At 57.6% G+C, this 15,640-nt stretch overlaps 6 protein-coding genes across 6 annotated transcripts; 5 read left to right on the top strand and 1 right to left on the bottom strand.

Moving 5' to 3' along the window:
• Positions 1-332: 332 nt before the first annotated feature.
• On the top strand, positions 333-2,293 carry BKCO1_1120001 (mitochondrial chaperone bcs1; the record flags this gene model as incomplete). The annotated part of the gene is made up of 4 exons (XM_020270474.1): positions 333-492; positions 683-849; positions 906-1,102; positions 1,156-2,293. 4 exons carry the CDS (start codon positions 333-335, stop codon positions 2,291-2,293), a joined length of 1,662 nt encoding a protein of 553 aa, XP_020125043.1.
• Positions 2,294-3,087: 794 nt separating this feature from the next.
• Positions 3,088-6,276, top strand: BKCO1_1120002 (sexual differentiation process protein isp4; the record flags this gene model as incomplete). Its single annotated transcript, XM_020270480.1, has 6 exons — positions 3,088-4,083; positions 4,137-4,496; positions 4,549-4,702; positions 4,760-5,264; positions 5,315-6,146; positions 6,205-6,276. 6 exons carry the CDS (start codon positions 3,088-3,090, stop codon positions 6,274-6,276), a joined length of 2,919 nt encoding a protein of 972 aa, XP_020125042.1.
• Positions 6,277-7,230: 954 nt separating this feature from the next.
• On the top strand, positions 7,231-8,309 carry BKCO1_1120003 (golgi membrane protein; the record flags this gene model as incomplete). Its single annotated transcript, XM_020270481.1, has 3 exons — positions 7,231-7,605; positions 7,689-7,799; positions 7,851-8,309. The coding sequence occupies 3 exons, from the start codon at positions 7,231-7,233 to the stop codon at positions 8,307-8,309; spliced, it is 945 nt and encodes a 314-aa protein (XP_020125041.1).
• Positions 8,310-9,009: 700 nt separating this feature from the next.
• BKCO1_1120004 (sodium nucleoside cotransporter) lies at positions 9,010-10,364 on the top strand (the record flags this gene model as incomplete). Its single annotated transcript, XM_020270482.1, has 3 exons — positions 9,010-9,705; positions 9,804-10,120; positions 10,235-10,364. The coding sequence occupies 3 exons, from the start codon at positions 9,010-9,012 to the stop codon at positions 10,362-10,364; spliced, it is 1,143 nt and encodes a 380-aa protein (XP_020125047.1).
• Positions 10,365-11,092: 728 nt separating this feature from the next.
• BKCO1_1120005 (60s ribosomal protein l13) lies at positions 11,093-12,025 on the bottom strand (the record flags this gene model as incomplete). The annotated part of the gene is made up of 5 exons (XM_020270483.1): positions 11,093-11,500; positions 11,557-11,715; positions 11,791-11,837; positions 11,896-11,929; positions 12,023-12,025. 5 exons carry the CDS (start codon positions 12,023-12,025, stop codon positions 11,093-11,095), a joined length of 651 nt encoding a protein of 216 aa, XP_020125046.1.
• A 252-nt stretch (positions 12,026-12,277) lies between these two features.
• BKCO1_1120006 (ser thr protein phosphatase family) lies at positions 12,278-15,060 on the top strand (the record flags this gene model as incomplete). The annotated part of the gene is made up of 4 exons (XM_020270484.1): positions 12,278-12,444; positions 12,498-14,139; positions 14,360-14,575; positions 14,671-15,060. The coding sequence occupies 4 exons, from the start codon at positions 12,278-12,280 to the stop codon at positions 15,058-15,060; spliced, it is 2,415 nt and encodes an 804-aa protein (XP_020125045.1).
• Positions 15,061-15,640: the final 580 nt, after the last annotated feature.

Below are 15,640 nucleotides of genomic sequence, written 5' to 3' on the forward strand. Positions count from 1 at the left end.
GGGGGTAATTAAGGCTGTTAGTAGAGGAGTAAAGACATGAAAAGTGCGGATTTGGTAGGTAGATAGGCCATAATACCGAATATTAAAAGAAACTGAGGCTGCCATCATCTTCTTCATGTTCTTCAGGATCAAAGTCAAGTGCGTAGAGGTTGATGGACGCATTTAACTTTACCACGAGCTGAGTGGTCGAACAAGGTTGAAGAAGCTAGGGCAAACGAGTTGAAAAAGTGGCTTGTCGCAATCAACGGCAATCTAGCCACTACTATGGTTTATTGTCACGTATTACTTAATAGAAAACCAAGACGTATCCGCTTGTTGTTAATAGACACGTTATGGTGCCTCGCGTATTTGTAGAAGACTTGGACGTCGGCACCGTACAGGAAGGAGACGCATACAATCCGGTCGCCACCGAAGATCCCGAAAAGCATGCCGCTATTGACATGTGCAACAATGTCCTCGAGAGTGGCTGGAAAGAAATGTATGGTCTCAAGCGTACGTCTCTCGGCCAGTGTATCACTGGGCTTGGGTAGCGGCCACGACCAAGGGTCCTGTTGCTGGAAGAGGAAGCGAGCTATGGCCGCAGCCCAGGCCACAAGAGGCATGGCGGATCTCCGGGGATCTGAGCTTGGCAGATGCCCTGCGCCATGACGCGCTCCAGTCGCGCTTTCCTAAATTTTCGGAGGCCGCCAAGTGCAACACCGCGCAACCTGCCAGTTGATGGATCGCAACCATGGGCCCGCCTCTTCGCCGCAACCCCAGCGGCAGCTAGCCGAGTCCCTCCCTGCGAGCACCAGCGAAGGCGGCAGCTCGCTCATCGCTCAGCTTACAGGCAATCCCTATTTCACTGCTGTCAGTCTGGTCCAAGACGCATGCGCCAGGACGCGTTGCTGACGACATATTCCCAGGGCTTCGGTCTGGCCGGCCTTGCTACCTTTGGTCGCCTAGCTCAACAGGGCGTCAAGCGCGGTGCTGTTCTCCTCCGCCGTCGCATGCTCGTCGAATTGGAAATCACAAAGAACGACGATGCCTACCCGTGGTTGCTGCAATGGATGTACCAGCGCGGGCACTCGTTAGGATCGGAGGCTGCTGCTGAAGCTGTGCGGTACGTGGTCGCTCTGCCCACTGGGGTCAACGGTGTTCTGATGGACAGTCCAGTGACACTGCAAGTCGCGGCTTGTTCGATGCGCTCGCCCGCCGGATTACTCCCCGAATGCACCACCTCCAGCTCAACACAAGCACCTACAAGCGTGCCGACGGCGCACAAGTGACTGATTTTTATCTTCAACCCGGACATGGAAAGCACATCATGCGGTACAAAAACGCTTGGATGCTGGTCAATCGAGAACGCCAGGGCAATCATCTGGACACCAATGGCGAGCCCTTCGAGACGGTCACACTCACGACACTGCAAGCTCACAAGCACGTCTTTGAGCAACTCTTTGCCGAAGCCCACGAGATGGCACAGCAGAACCAAGAAGGCAAAACACTCGTCCTTGTGCCGGACGCCTTTGACTGGAAGCCTTTCGGGCAACCGAAGCGGAAGCGGCCGCTCGAGTCGGTGGTGCTCGAGGAGGGGGTCAAGGAGCGTCTGGTCCAGGATCTGCAGGAATTCATCCAGAAGCGAGAGTGGTACTTTGACCGGGGAATTCCGTATCGAAGGGGCTATTTGCTGTACGGCCCGCCGGGGACGGGCAAAAGCTCGGTTATCGAGGCAATTGCGGGTCACTTAAATTTCAACATCGCAATGCTCAACCTGAGCCAGCGGGGCATGACCGACGACAGGCTGCAATTCATGCTGACCAAGGTACCTCCGCGGACCCTGGTGCTCCTGGAAGATGCAGACGCGGCATGGGTGAACCGCAAACAGGCCGATGGGGACGGGTACTCGGGGGCATCGGTCACCTTCTCCGGGCTGCTCAACGCGATGGACGGCGTTGCGAGCGCAGAAGAGCGCATACTCTTCTTGACGACGAACCATGTGGAACGTTTGGATGAGGCTTTGATTCGGCCCGGGCGAGTGGATGTCACGGTGCGCATAGGAGAGGCAACGGATTGGCAGATCCAGCAGCTGTTGGAACGGTTTTACGGCGAGGCGGATCCCGACGGCGCGGGCCGGAGGAGGTTTTTGGCAAAGGCGCGCGAGCTCGGCCTCGTGGGCGCGCTGAGCCCAGCGGAGCTCCAGGGGCTGTTCCTCTACAACAAGGAGGATCTCGAGGGCGCGATTGCAAGTTTGGACGAGGTTGCATTGATGCACGCGCATCTGGCGCGCAAGCTGAACTCGGCGGACGAATGAGGGCGCGGCGGCGGGGCAGAAGCCCGTAGTAGCAGGTATGAAAGCACTACTGTGGCACTACTGTTGTAGGGACCCATGCGTGCAACCGGCGGGAGGGGCGGAAAGCGAGGCTGGCAGCGTCTCGCAGCGTCTCGCAGCGTCTCGGTGCTATTTGTCGGCAGCGGGCTGCAAGGGACGGGCCTGCGGGTTTGGGCGGTCGCTCCGAGGTGACGACAGCGGGCCGGCGGCATGTCATGCGCGCATGCGGAAAGATGCGTGACAAGCAAAGAAAAAATCCTGCGATCGCTGCTGGGGGGGTGCTCACCGCCGCGCGTGCCGCTGCAAAGGCGCGCAAGGCCCCCGTGTTGGGTCACGTTCCGCATTTCGCCGCTTTATCGTACGGCGGATCTAGCCTTGTTATCTGATGGAAGAGCCTGCGCAAGCCCCAAGCGTCCCAGAAGCCTGGCTCGCAGCCGTGTTAAGGCTCCTAGTGACGCGCCGTCGCATGCAGGCCTCCGAGGTCGCGGAAAAGGCGCCGGGCAGTCCTTCCACGTCAGGAGCGTGTTGTCACGTCTAACGACCACGCCTCGTCCGCCGCGCCCAAGCTAGATGGCACGCCCAAGCCGCAATCCCGAAGCACAAAAAAAGCAACCCTCTGCATCAGCCACCTCTCCGATGCTGCCTGTCCACCTCTCCCTCCCCGCGCCGTGCCACCACACCCTCACGCCTGCCTGCCACCCTCTGCCACATTTTCCTCCGCCCTCGGCGACTCCCACGCGCCGGGCCCCAGCACTGTCCCCCGCCCGCGCACCACCATGTCGAAGGTCCCGCTGCTGATGCGCTCGTCGCCCGCCCAGGGCACCGGCTCCTACGGCGCTCTGCCCGTCCAGATGCTGAGCACCAGCGCCGAGAGCTCTGCCGACGAGGGCATGCGCGACCTCGACCACGCAGTTCGCTCGGGCAAGCGCAAGGCCACCAGTCGCCTACGCGAGGCTGACACCATAACGGAGGACGACCCCGAGTCGAGCAAGTCGACGCGCAGTCGCTTTGCTTCGACTGGTCGGCTGCTGGACCGCAAGGGCTCCAGGCGCAGCCGCAGGAAGAGCTTGCCAAATTTCAACCTGCCCGACGAGCACCCCACCGCCGTCGAGGCGTGGGTAGGCAATCTGGACGAAGAGATGGAATCTGACGAAGACATGCGCTCAGACTCGGGCCGTTCGAATTCGGATTCAGGCCACTCCGACAGCTCTGAGGCCATAAACATCGACGGTCCCGAGGGCAGTGCCGACGCCGGGGAAGGATCCCAGAACAAGGCGGCTGAGGAGAGCCCTGCAGACGACTCGCCCTATCCCCAGGTGCGAGCGGCGGTGCGGCCCTCTGACGACACCTCTCTGTCTATCAATACCCCCCGGATGTGGACCTTGTCCATGCTCTTCTCCATCCTCGGCTCCTCGACCAATTTGTTCTTTTCTCTCAGATACCCTAGCGTTAGCATCACGCCGGTCATCGCGCTCCTGCTTGTCCACCCTCTTGGCCTGCTGTGGGATCAGCTTTTGAAACGTCCCGACGACCCTGCTGAGGTTTTCACGAATGGATCCATCCAACACAGGGCTGCAGACTCGCAAGAATACGGCGTTTCAAACGGCGCGATTGGCCTCAGAGACCACGATGGAGATCGCAACGGGGAAAAGGGCCGGAGTTGGGCACGCAGTCTTCGGCTGTGGCTCGCGCAAGGAAGGTGGAACGAAAAAGAGCATTGCTGCGTGTACATCAGCAGTAACGTCTCGTTTGGATTTGCTTTTGCTACCGATGTATGCACGTCTTGCGCATGTTTGACGCACAGGCTCGCTAACGCACTGTCCAGGTCATCGTCGAGCAGTCTATGTTCTATCACCAAAAGCTCACCATCACCTATCAAATCCTCCTCACTATTTCCACTCAGGTCCTGGGGTATGCTCTTGCAGGTCTTACCCGACGCTTCCTTGTCCGACCCAGCGGAATGATCTGGCCCGGCACCTTGATTTCAACATCCATGTTTTCCACCCTGCATAAGCAAGACAATGCACCAGCGAACGGATGGCATATCTCACGCATGAGGTTCTTCCTCTATATTTTCTTGGGGTCCGCGGCATTCTATTTCCTCCCGGGCCTGCTTTTCCCTGCTCTGAGCTATTTCAACGTCATCACATGGTTTGCGCCCAAGAACGTCGTCGTTGCGAATTTGGTGAGCCTTTTACGCCGTTTCACAGCCGGACTGGACACTGACAGTCATTCAGTTCGGTGTTGCCTCTGGTCTCGGATTGTTTCCTATGACGTTCGATTGGTCGCAGATTGCGTACATTGGCTCCCCGTTGGTTGTGCCTTTCTGGGCTGCTCTCAACATTGTCGGAGGCCTGGTGGTGGTCATGTGGTTCATGGCTCCCATCATGTGTATGTGCTTTTCATGCGGTGTGCTCTGAACTCTGAACACCTGCTAACATATTCCAGACTACATGAACGTCATGTATTCGTCCTACATGCCAATCTTGTCGGCCGCCGTCTTCGACAACACTGGTAAGCCATACGATGTCAGCAAGATTCTCACCGACAACTTCCTTTTCGACGAGAAGGCCTACGAGAATTACAGCCGTGTGTTCCTGCCAATAACCTATGTGTTGAGCTATGCGCTACAATTTGCAGCTCTCACTGCGCTGCTCACACATACTGCGTGTTGGCACGGAAAGGATATTCTGCGGCAATGGAAAGCATCCTGGAAAGAGATCAAAGGACAGAGCGAGCAGCCCGCGTATCAGCAAGTCCCTCAGGAAGAACGGTCCCTGCGCCACAAGAAGTCGACCCGTAGCATGACAGCCTCCATGCCCGACCTGGACAATATGATGGGTGCGGAGGATGTCCACAACCGGTTAATGAGGAGATATAAAGATGCGCCGATGTCGTGGTACCTCTTGACAGGTGTCCTTATGACCGCCATTGGCATGTTTGTGGTGGAATAGTAAGTTTCCTCAGAAGCTATTACGCGAGCAGCTCCTGACTTGGTCCCAGCTACCCCATCCACCTGCCTTGGTACGGTCTATTGCTCGCGCTAGGCATTTGCACCCTCCTCTTCATCCCCATCGGCATCGTCATGGCGATTACCAACCAGCAAAGCAGCCTTTACCTTATCTGTCAGCTCATCTGCGGTGTGATCTTCCCTGGACGACCGGTTGCGAACATGGTGTTTGTGACGTACGGCTACATCACGTCCACTCAAGGCCTGAAGTTTTCGTCGGATCTCAAACTTGGCCACTACATGAAAATCCCGCCAAGGATTCTTTTCGCGCTCCAACTCGCAGCAACGGTTGTGTCCAGCCTTACGCAGATTGGCGTTTTGAACTGGATGCTAGGGAACATCCCTGGCATCTGCACGCCAGAGGCCATCAACGGCTTCAACTGCCCAATCGCCCGGGTTCACTTCAACGGAAGCATTCTCTGGGGTGTCGTTGGCCCGGCGAGGTTTTTCGGCCCTGGAGCGTTGTACCGACCGCTCGTCTGGGCGTTCCTACTCGGCGCCGTCACACCTGTCGGGGTGTGGCTCCTCGGGCGGAGGCAGAAGCATAGCGTTTGGCGAAAGGTCAACCTTCCGGTGCTCTTTGGCAGTCTAAGCTGGATTCCGCCGGCAACAGGTCTCAATTTCTCGGTCTGGGCCGTGGTTTGCTGGATCTTCAACGACTTCATCCGAACTCGCCATAACGCGTGGTGGAAGAAATACACCATGACGCTGTCGGCAGCGCTTGACTCGGGTGTCGCGGTCGGCGTGGTCATCGTATTCTTCGCGGTCATATACCCGGGTTTCAACAAGGGATTCAGCTGGTGGGGCACCGAAATCTTCAAGCAGGTATGTTTGGCCCCCCATGATAGTACGAAAGACAGCGAACTGACATATTTCTCCTTAGGGCTGCGATTGGCATGCATGCTCGTACAAGACCGTCGAACCCGGAGATCGCTTCGGCCCCGACACATGGTGATGATGAACACGAAAGGAAACCACAAGAATGCACGGCCTCCTTAGTAACGACGATTCGGGGATGCGCGAGATGAAGCGGTCCCGGAACCTCTCATGATACCCTTCTCTTCGATGATTGAACATTTCGCGTAGACCGTGATTGAGCAGCATGTTGAGTATTGTTTGATTATTTTTAGCATTGCGGCCCCGGCTTTCGACAAGCATTTGGTTTTGCGGCATCATTTATTCAAAATTTCGATTGCCTTGTTCTGGCTTTCCGTAGACGCATGAGCTGTCCTTTGTGTTTCGTTGAGGTTTGCAGTGGGCATGCATGGCAAGGCGGTAGAGAAGCATAGCATATAACGGTTTGGTTTGTTGCAATCTTGGTGGAAGCAAACGGCATAAGCAGGCAAGTCCTGGAAGACTTTGGGTTTTTCTGAGCACGGCTGCGAAAGTGCGAGCATCTCGCAGTCATCTGGATGGATAAGGCGGGCAGCATGGGTCCTAGATGAGCTTATTTCGCAATGGAGTGGCAAGAACGAACCGCCGTTCGATATATGTGATTAAGATGCAGCCTCGCCAAGTGCACCAAGCCGTCTCAGAGGAGCACAGTCGTCGAGTGGCGCCGTTTCGGGGAATGCGGAGTGGGTGTGCATAGGTAAGCTCGATGTGCACGTGACCTCGTTGAGACCACTTCAACACCGTGAGCTAAGCTAGGCCGCAGTCTTTCCCGCGCACATCCACCACAACCCAGCTGCACGCCCGCCACACGTTCTCTCTTCTCGTCTGCTTACTTGTCCGATCGCTACATTAGCACTTCCGCTCGCCGCGTTACCGACCCCGACGCCGACACCGACCCCGACACCTCGCACCCGCAATCGCCTAGCCTCTCCCCCGCGACACGTATACGCAGCTCCTGGGCGACCCTCTCCCCATCTGCGCACCTGCTCACCTCACCCACCCACTTCCGGGAAACATGTCGAATTACTACACATCCCCCAATGCGGGGCCGTCGGCTGCATATGGCGGCCAGCCCGGCGCTGCAGCGCAGAACCTCAACTTCTACCAATCCTCGTACGCAGCGCAGCCCGTATCGGGACACACGACACCCTTTCAGGCGTACAACGGTGGCGCTGCGGCCAACGCCTACGCCGGCGCGGGCTTTGGAGGCATGGGCAACATGGCGGGCCCGAGCGGCTTCGGCGGAGCGGTGCCCGGTGTGAGCGGCAGGATGGGCGAGCAGGGCGGACTGCGGACGGGTTGGTTGGCGGCATTTGGGACCGAGGGCTACGACGGCGAGCCGCCGCTGTTGGAAGAGCTGGGTGTGAACTTTGGACACATCAAGATGAAGGTGAGTGGGTGTTTGCGGCGCGTACGGGGGTTGGGATGCCGTGGAGGCAATGTACCAACGTGCTAACGGTGCGGCCTCGACAGACTCTTACGGTGCTGAACCCGCTGGCGAGAATAGATCAGCACATCATGGACGACTCGGACCTGGCGGGCCCGATCCTGTTCTTCTTGCTGTTCGGTACCTTCTTGCTCTTTGTAGGTTCCAGTCCGCCGTCCACACGGCGCAACCGCTAACCATGCGAACAGTCCGGCAAGGTACACTTCGGCTACATCTACGGTCTGGCGCTACTCGGTAGCACCTCTCTCCACATGATCCTGTCCCTCATGTCTCCGCCCGTCGACGCGGCAACGGCCAGCGCATCGGGCCACCCGTCGCACCCCACCACGTCATCGCACTTTTCTTCGACCCTCACATTCCCCCGCTCTGCATCGGTACTCGGATACTGCCTCCTGCCGATGGTGCTGACGTCGTTAATTGGCATCGCTGTGCCCATGGACGGCCCATTCGGATACATCTTGACGACGGCGGCCATCATGTGGTGTACGTACAGCAGCAGCGCCATGTTCTGCGCAGTCGGTCGCATGAGCGGTATGCGCGGCCTTGTGGCTTACCCGTTGGGGCTGTTCTACGTGGGATTCGGGATCATGGCCATCTTCAGCAGCAGGGGAACGGGCAGCTTGGCGGCCAAGACGGCGGGTGTGTAGAGGGCTATGGGGAAACAAGGGGACGGGCGGCTTGGAGCTTTCTTTGTGCGTCGATTTTAGCGTTGTGACGGGAGGGTGCTAGAATGCATGCATTGGAAGGAGTGACGCGGAATTGTACGATGGAGCTGACGGGACTGCTAGGGGCAAAGGAAAAGCAAGGCGTCTTTGAGTGGATAGACGAGGCATGTATGACCTGTCTTTGGTATCAGTAAATTAATCGAAAAGACATGTCAAGCTGCGATCTAAGCGGAGCGTGCGATGTGCCCAACCGGCATCTACTTAGCGCCGCGTGCTCGGCAGCGGGATGCGTCCTGCCGAATGACGCATACTAGGTACCTAGGTGATCCCGGTGCATCTCCCTCCATTTCTCATCTCTTCTCCACATCCACCGCCGCCGGTCAGCTAACACGCGCTGCGAAGGTAGCACCCATAACCATCCTTACACGCGCTGGGCAAGTGACGACCCTCGAGCTCCAACCCAATCGCATGTTTACGTCCGACTGCAATCGCTCTGCTTTCCGCGTCCATCTTCTACTTGTTTTACCTTTACTACTCACCTTGTGTAGCAGCTTCCCGCGCGCAACGCGTTCGGTCCGGTCGCTTCAAAGATCTTAGACGGCCTCACGACCATTTGTAGAAGAAGAGCTTGGATAAGGTTTTATCTTCCATCGCCAGCACGCTACTACGAGATTCGCCCAAGATGGTGCAGCCAACCGCCAACTCCTCGGGCGCTGCTGGAGACATCTCCGTGAGGGAGTGGATCTGCTGGGTGGGTACCTTCCACGCCGTCCACCGGCTTCAATGCTTTCTTCGCCCGCCACTTGTGTCGCTCAAGCCTCCACCTTCTGTCGCCAGTCATTCGAACCGCAGACTAACCTCTCGCGCGCACGCACAGGAAGGCGAAGCCCCGGTCGAGCCCACATCGACCCTCGTCCTCACTGCACCTAGCAACACCTTTCTCGACACACGGCTGCTGCTCCCGACGCCCTTCACGCCGACCGCGGAGCGGCCTCTGCCCAACACGGGCGGGCCGCTCGACCGCCTCGAGTGGGCCTTCTCGGGCGTGTCAGAGACGCTGCCGCCCATCGTCATGTCGCAGACGCAGCACGTGGCCGCCCACTCGCACGCGCCGCCTCTGGCATCCGTCGACTACCGTCGCCTGTGCGACTTCAGCAGCAGCGGCGGCGGCACGGTGACGGTGCCGCGGAAGCGCTGGAACCACGTCATCGACAGCAAATGCGTCGCACCTGGCCAGAAGCCGGCGCCCGACGAGGGCGAGATGTACGCGGTCGCGGGCCGGCCCGAGGCGTGCTTGGAGATTGGCAAGATGGAGCGGGAGAAGGGGAGTGGTGTCGTGAGCCGGTACCAGGAGTTGTGGGTGTCGGCGGAGCCGAGGGTGAGATTGTCCTGACTTTTTCCTTCCCGGTCCATTTCTTGCTTCCCCCTTCGCGATTGAGCGGTGTCCACTGATTTGGTACGCTGTCGATATCACAGTTGGTCGGCTCGGAGACTCGTCGCCAGGGTGTCGTGCTCTCGCTCGACATGCCCGAGCAGCAGGCCCGCGGCATCATTATCCGCGTCGCGCAGTATTGCCAGGCGCTGCTGATAACCAAAGATCAGATCGACCTCGAGCGCTGGGAGTGCGTAGACGGGACCCGAGCCGAGTGGCAACGCGCGGCGAAGCTGGGGAGCAGGTTCTTACCGTGTTCCTGGACCTTCGAGGGCGGTCAGGCCATTGAGGAGGGTGTAGCTGTTGGAAGCACACTGCAAGATGGTGAAATGAAGTGGCAAGTGCAGGAAAGGTTTGCGTGGTAGGTGGATGGGTGATGCGATGCTCGGGGGGTGGCTTGTTGGTCTTCGTGAATGGGCAGGCTTTTAGGATACTAGTTCAGCGGAGGGCATAGAAGGCTAAATATCGTGGCAAGGGATGGGAAAGCATCGCTGGGCGGGTTTGGAGGGCCCAAGAGTGAGAGGAAGGATCCACGCAACTGGGAAGCTCTTTTCCTCATCCCCGTGCAATTTGAGAATGGAGGGCACCAAACCATTCACGGCTAACGTTGACAGACTCTGCGCAAAGAGTGGTGGTAAGTGTCGTGTATTCTCTAAGTGCCCTCCGAAGAGGGCTAGGCAATAACTACTTCTAAATGCCAAGACGCTAGTGCACGGATCAACAACGTGAGGATCAAAGAGCGTTTTCAGGAATAAGGAAGGAAACCGGACAGCCAAGTCTACAAAGAGAGGTCCAGTCCGTAATCGGGGGAGATCCTGACACCTTGGGTTTCGAAGGTGTGGTCCTCTAGATTTCTTTTCTAGGCGTTCGCCGAATCGAGGAGGTTGAATTAAGCTCTTGGTCATCATCGTAAAGCGCTCTTTTGAATCTTCCAACGCGATTTGGCGCTTCTTCTTGTTCCATTGTGGCTGTAGATTAAGCGGAAGCCGTGAGCTCTAAACGTCCAGAGCATTGGCTTATTAGCAGGGAAATCGGCGAATGAAAATGGCAGAACATCTACATCCAACCCCACCGAGCGGTGCGAACCGCAAAGCTCGAATCTGCGAGCTGATGTCCCGCATTTGTATAATAAGAGGCTACACGTCGACTAGAACAGGAGAATCACATCGTGGGCACATTTCACACGTAAACAGAGGCAGTCCTCATGTTGGGTATCTTAAAAGCCAAGCAATCCCATTCCTTGATTTTGGTACCATAAATTAGGCATGATGCTTGTCCTGTTCCGTTTTGAGGTACAAGCAACGAACGCCAACCCAGCACTTTTTTAACCCATCTATTTGGCCTTCTCGGCGGCGGCGTCAGCAGCAGCCTTGGCGCGCTTCTCGCGGACACCGACAAGGCGGGCGTCGGAGCGAGCGACACGGAGAGTGCGGAAAGCGTTCTCGGTGGCGGGGTAGTCGGATACGGCGCCCTCGGTGACACCGGCAGCCTGGACGATGGGGAAGGTGGAGGCAACGTTCTTGACGTTCTCGCCGGCCTTGACAGCCTTGACCTCCTCGGCGGAAGCGTCGCCCTTCTTGGCGGCCTTGGTGCCAGTGCGGCGGGGGAAGACAATGAGGCGCTGCCTGTACTCCTGGAGGCGCTCGACGTTGGCCTTCAGGGACTCCTCAGAGAGGTTCTGGCGGCGGGGGTCGACCGAGATACCGATGGTGGGCGCGAGCTTGCGGGGGATTCCAGCGGCCTTGAACCAGTCAGCTTTGTGCTCGGTGTTGCCCAGTCGTCCATCTGAATCCATACCTTGAGTTCAGCGAGGGAGAAGCCACGGCCGGCGCGGACGCGGCGGTTGTACTTGACGGAGGGGCAGCGGACGACGGGCCTCAGCTTGTCGACCGGGCGAGGGGCGACAGCGGCAGCCTTGGCCTGGCGGGCATCACGCCTGCTCTTCTTCTTGCCGGCCTATTCGACGGGGTATTAGACAAAAAGTCTGTTCGATCGGCGCCTCTGCTCTCAGATGGCTGAGAGGGGAATTACCTGATCGAAGTGAACGCGGACGCGGCGCTGCCAATCCTTGCGGAAGTCTGCAATCCATTGTCAGCAACTCGTGGGCGATGCCGGGCAGTAAGGACTTTTTCTTACGGTTGTGGGGGATCTGGTTGTTGTGCTTGATGGCCTATGACGAAGAATGTTAGCGGTCTGACCGCTCGGAGCGCAAATTGCGCGTATTTGCATAGAATGCGCGTCGCAGCGGCGCGTGGCGGCATACCATTTTGACGGTTGTTGAGCAGGCACTGGGTTAGCCGGTTGTCGTCGTCGCTGTCGAAGTCTCGAATAAACGCGCAAAGTTCTGTGGACGGTTGAAGCGAAAAGGGATCAACGTTCTGCCGCAGCGCCGGCGCTAGTCTCAAAACCGTAATGGAGGGCGTGCATGTGACCTGGAGCTCCTACCATCAAGTGCTGGCCACCTCCAGACATCTCCATCCGCTCTGCCATCGGAGAAGAGCTTGTCAGCACCTACATCATGATCCCGCGGTCTTTCTTGCCGCTTGTTTTCGCTGCGGGCGCTTATGCGGCCCAACCTTCAGCACCGTCGCCCAAAGCGGCTCCTCTCCGCGAGTTGCCTTGGGCCCAACTCAACTTCCTGCATACGACTGACACACATGGCTGGCACGGCGGACACCTGCAAGAGTAGCCCTCTCCACGCCTTCGTGACCGCTTGATTCTGACTCTGCCCGACGCAGGTCATCGTATTCGGCTGACTGGGGCGACTACATCTCCTTCGCTAAGCACATGCGCGCCCGTGCGGATGCGGACGGAGTAGATCTCCTGCTCATCGACACGGGTGATCGTGTCGAGGGGAACGGCCTCTACGACGCATCCGAACCGAAGGGCAAATACACCTTTGACATCTTCAAGCACCAGCATATTGACGTCATCTGCTCGGGCAATCACGAACTGTACAAGCAGAACTCGTCTGAAAACGAGTTCTACTACACCGTCCCTAACTTTAACGGTAGCTACCTTGCATCGAACTTGGATATCGTCAACCCTGAGTCTGGGGAACTTGAGCCGCTTGCCCCGCGGTTCAAAAAGTTCACCACCAAGAACCAAGGCATCCGAGTCCTGTCCTTTGGCTTCCTCTTCAACTTCGCTGGGAACGCCAACAACACGGTGGTCAAGCCTGTCGAAGACACTGTCAAAGAGCAATGGTTTCAGGATGCCATCCGTGACAAAGACGTCGATCTCATTCTCGTGATCGGTCACGTGGCTCTCCGCACGCCGGAGTACAAGCATATCTTTAAAGCCATCCGCTCCGTGCAGTGGGACGTCCCGATCCAGTTCTTCGGTGGCCATGCCCATGTGCGAGACTTCAAAAGGTTTGATGATAGATCAGTGGCCATCGCAAGCGGGCGGTACATGGAGACGGTCGGCTTTCTTTCCATTGACGGGCTGAGCACTGGTAAATCCAAGAGCATTGCGCCCCAAAGGGCGGAACTCACTTTTGGGCGTCGGTATATCGACAACAACCTCTTCTCACTCTACCATCATAGCGGCAAGAACGAGAGCACTTTCTCAACCCCCGAAGGGAAGGACGTCACGAAGATGATTGCTAAAGCTCGAGAGGAGCTGAGGCTCGACAAGAAGCACGGCTGTGCTCCGCAGAATCTCTGGGTCAACCGCGCTCCTTTCCCCGCCACGGACAGCATTTTCACGTGGCTGCAGGAGCATGTGCTCCCGGAGCAGATGAGCAACACCTCCCGTGTTGCGGACAATAAGAAGGCACTCGTCATCACCAACACGGGAGCCATGCGTTTTGACATCTTCAAGGGGCCTTTCACGAAGGACAGCACCTTCCTCGTCTCGCCGTTTACCAGCGGGTTCCATTATATCAAGGACGTACCCTACGCCGAAGCCCAGAAAGTCCTGCGGGTCTTGAATAAGGATGGCGTCCAAACCTTCTCTGAGGGTCCTTTGGACTCGGCAGTGCTTGCGCCGCCTGAGCAGCAGAGCGGTCGCTTAAGCGTTGCTTCCACACGGGGCTTGGGGTCGGAGTATGTCGCCAATGACCGGGTGCAAGCACCTCTCACTCAGGACCAGCCGTCCGATCTCACCCCAGGCTACACTACAATCGACGATGCGGGTAGCGAGGGCGACGACACGGTGCACTCGGCGATCCAGTTCTTTGAAGTCCCAAACTGCATCCAAGCAGAACTGGGCTTCAGCTCGAAGGACGAGGAGCCGGAAGAGGTTGATCTCGTCTTCAATGAATTCCTACAGCCTTGGATCCTGGTTGCCTTAAGGTATCTCGGGCAGGAGTACGATGTCTCGGACGCGCAGCCGTACATGGAAGGGAGGAGCTTCACGAGCATCATCACCGACTGGGTCGGTGCTCACTGGGATTGCTGATGCTGTAAGTATACGTTCTGACGGATGGCGTTTGCTTGGGTTGTGGACGGTAGACATGAACAACAATAGATTAAGCGGATGCTTTAGCCTGATGCGGGTCGGGGCACGGCGGTGCTCGGTCAGCGTGCTTGATCAGCCCCTGCGGACGCCATCATTGCGTCAGTTAGCAGTTTCGTCACCACTGCCTTCCGTCCAGTCTGGTTTCCCTGCGGAGAAACCGCGGGCCGGTGGGCGTTCCTTCCTCTCGCGCAGCAGTGACGACGCTCCCTTAGTGGCCGGTGCACATGACGTCACCGTGGGGCAGCCCGAGTTGATAAAGGTAGAAGAGGGGTGGAAGGTTGCTTCCCTCAACAACCGCATCCAGCAAGCCTCACAGTCTTCCCAAACCACTCGCGAACCCCCTATCTCCGAGGTAAGTCTGCTCAATGCCCTCCTTGCAACCCAAGCACGCATCCGTCGATGCGGAAATTGTGAATCAAGGGATCGTGATGGCTGACGACAGAACAGCAGAACCCTCTTACAGACCTCAAACTGTACGCGCAATCCTTCACCAGCACCTTGTTCAGCACGCGAGGCTGTCCCAGTCAGGGGCCAAATCCCCGTGTCCTCCATCGCCTCCACACTATCGTCTGCACTTACGACAGCCCGCTGATGCAACTTCTGAATAGCCTCAACACCCACTCAATCACAATGTCTGCCCCCAACGCCGGCCGCCAGTCGCCCGACCCCGAACACCAGACCGATGCCCAGCAGAAGGGTCCGCAGGCCGCCCCTCACCTGGGCTCCGGCCCCGACGAGGGCTCGAAGCAGGCTTCCGAGCAGGACAAGTCGGCCCTGTCGTCCAACCCTACCCATATCCTCGAGAAGCACGCCGAGGAGACTACCAGCAAGAAATAATGGAGTGGCCGATACCCGCACAGATGTGCAGTCCGGAGGAAGTGTTGACGGACGATCGACCTGAGCATTGGCTGCGACTTGTTGCCTTTGCATACATATAATCACTTGAGCTGAGAGTGACACGGAGTCCTCGAGGCTTCTGTTCACGACGACATCAATGAATATCATGATTCGAATGTACTTGCTGATCTTCGTCACTGCGAACGTGACCTTGAATACCAAACCCCGTATGCACGTGATAGCGGCCGGCATCAGTCACAATGACAGTCAAACAGTGATCGCAGCCATGCTTTTAAACGCTCTATCTTCACTATGCCAATGTAATCGTCCGTCTCTGACACGCGTTATTCTATCTTTAGCTCGCCGGATCGACCGCCCAGTAACCCAAAAGCCACGCGGTAACCGATACAAGCATGCCGCACCGCCTCATCAGCAGCCACCGTCTCGGCCCCGGCCCCACCCTTACCCTTCCTCACGTGGGGAAAAAAGCAAACGGGGGGCTTTTGAAATTCGAATCACCGCCTGCAGCCCTGCAAGATGCCGGGAAATTCCTTCTTATGCGCGCATATGCGCTCACAGT

The sequence above is a fragment of the Diplodia corticola genome, assembly GCF_001883845.1.
Source record: "Diplodia corticola strain CBS 112549 chromosome Unknown scaffold112, whole genome shotgun sequence".
In the NCBI taxonomy this organism is placed as follows: domain Eukaryota; kingdom Fungi; phylum Ascomycota; class Dothideomycetes; order Botryosphaeriales; family Botryosphaeriaceae; genus Diplodia; species Diplodia corticola.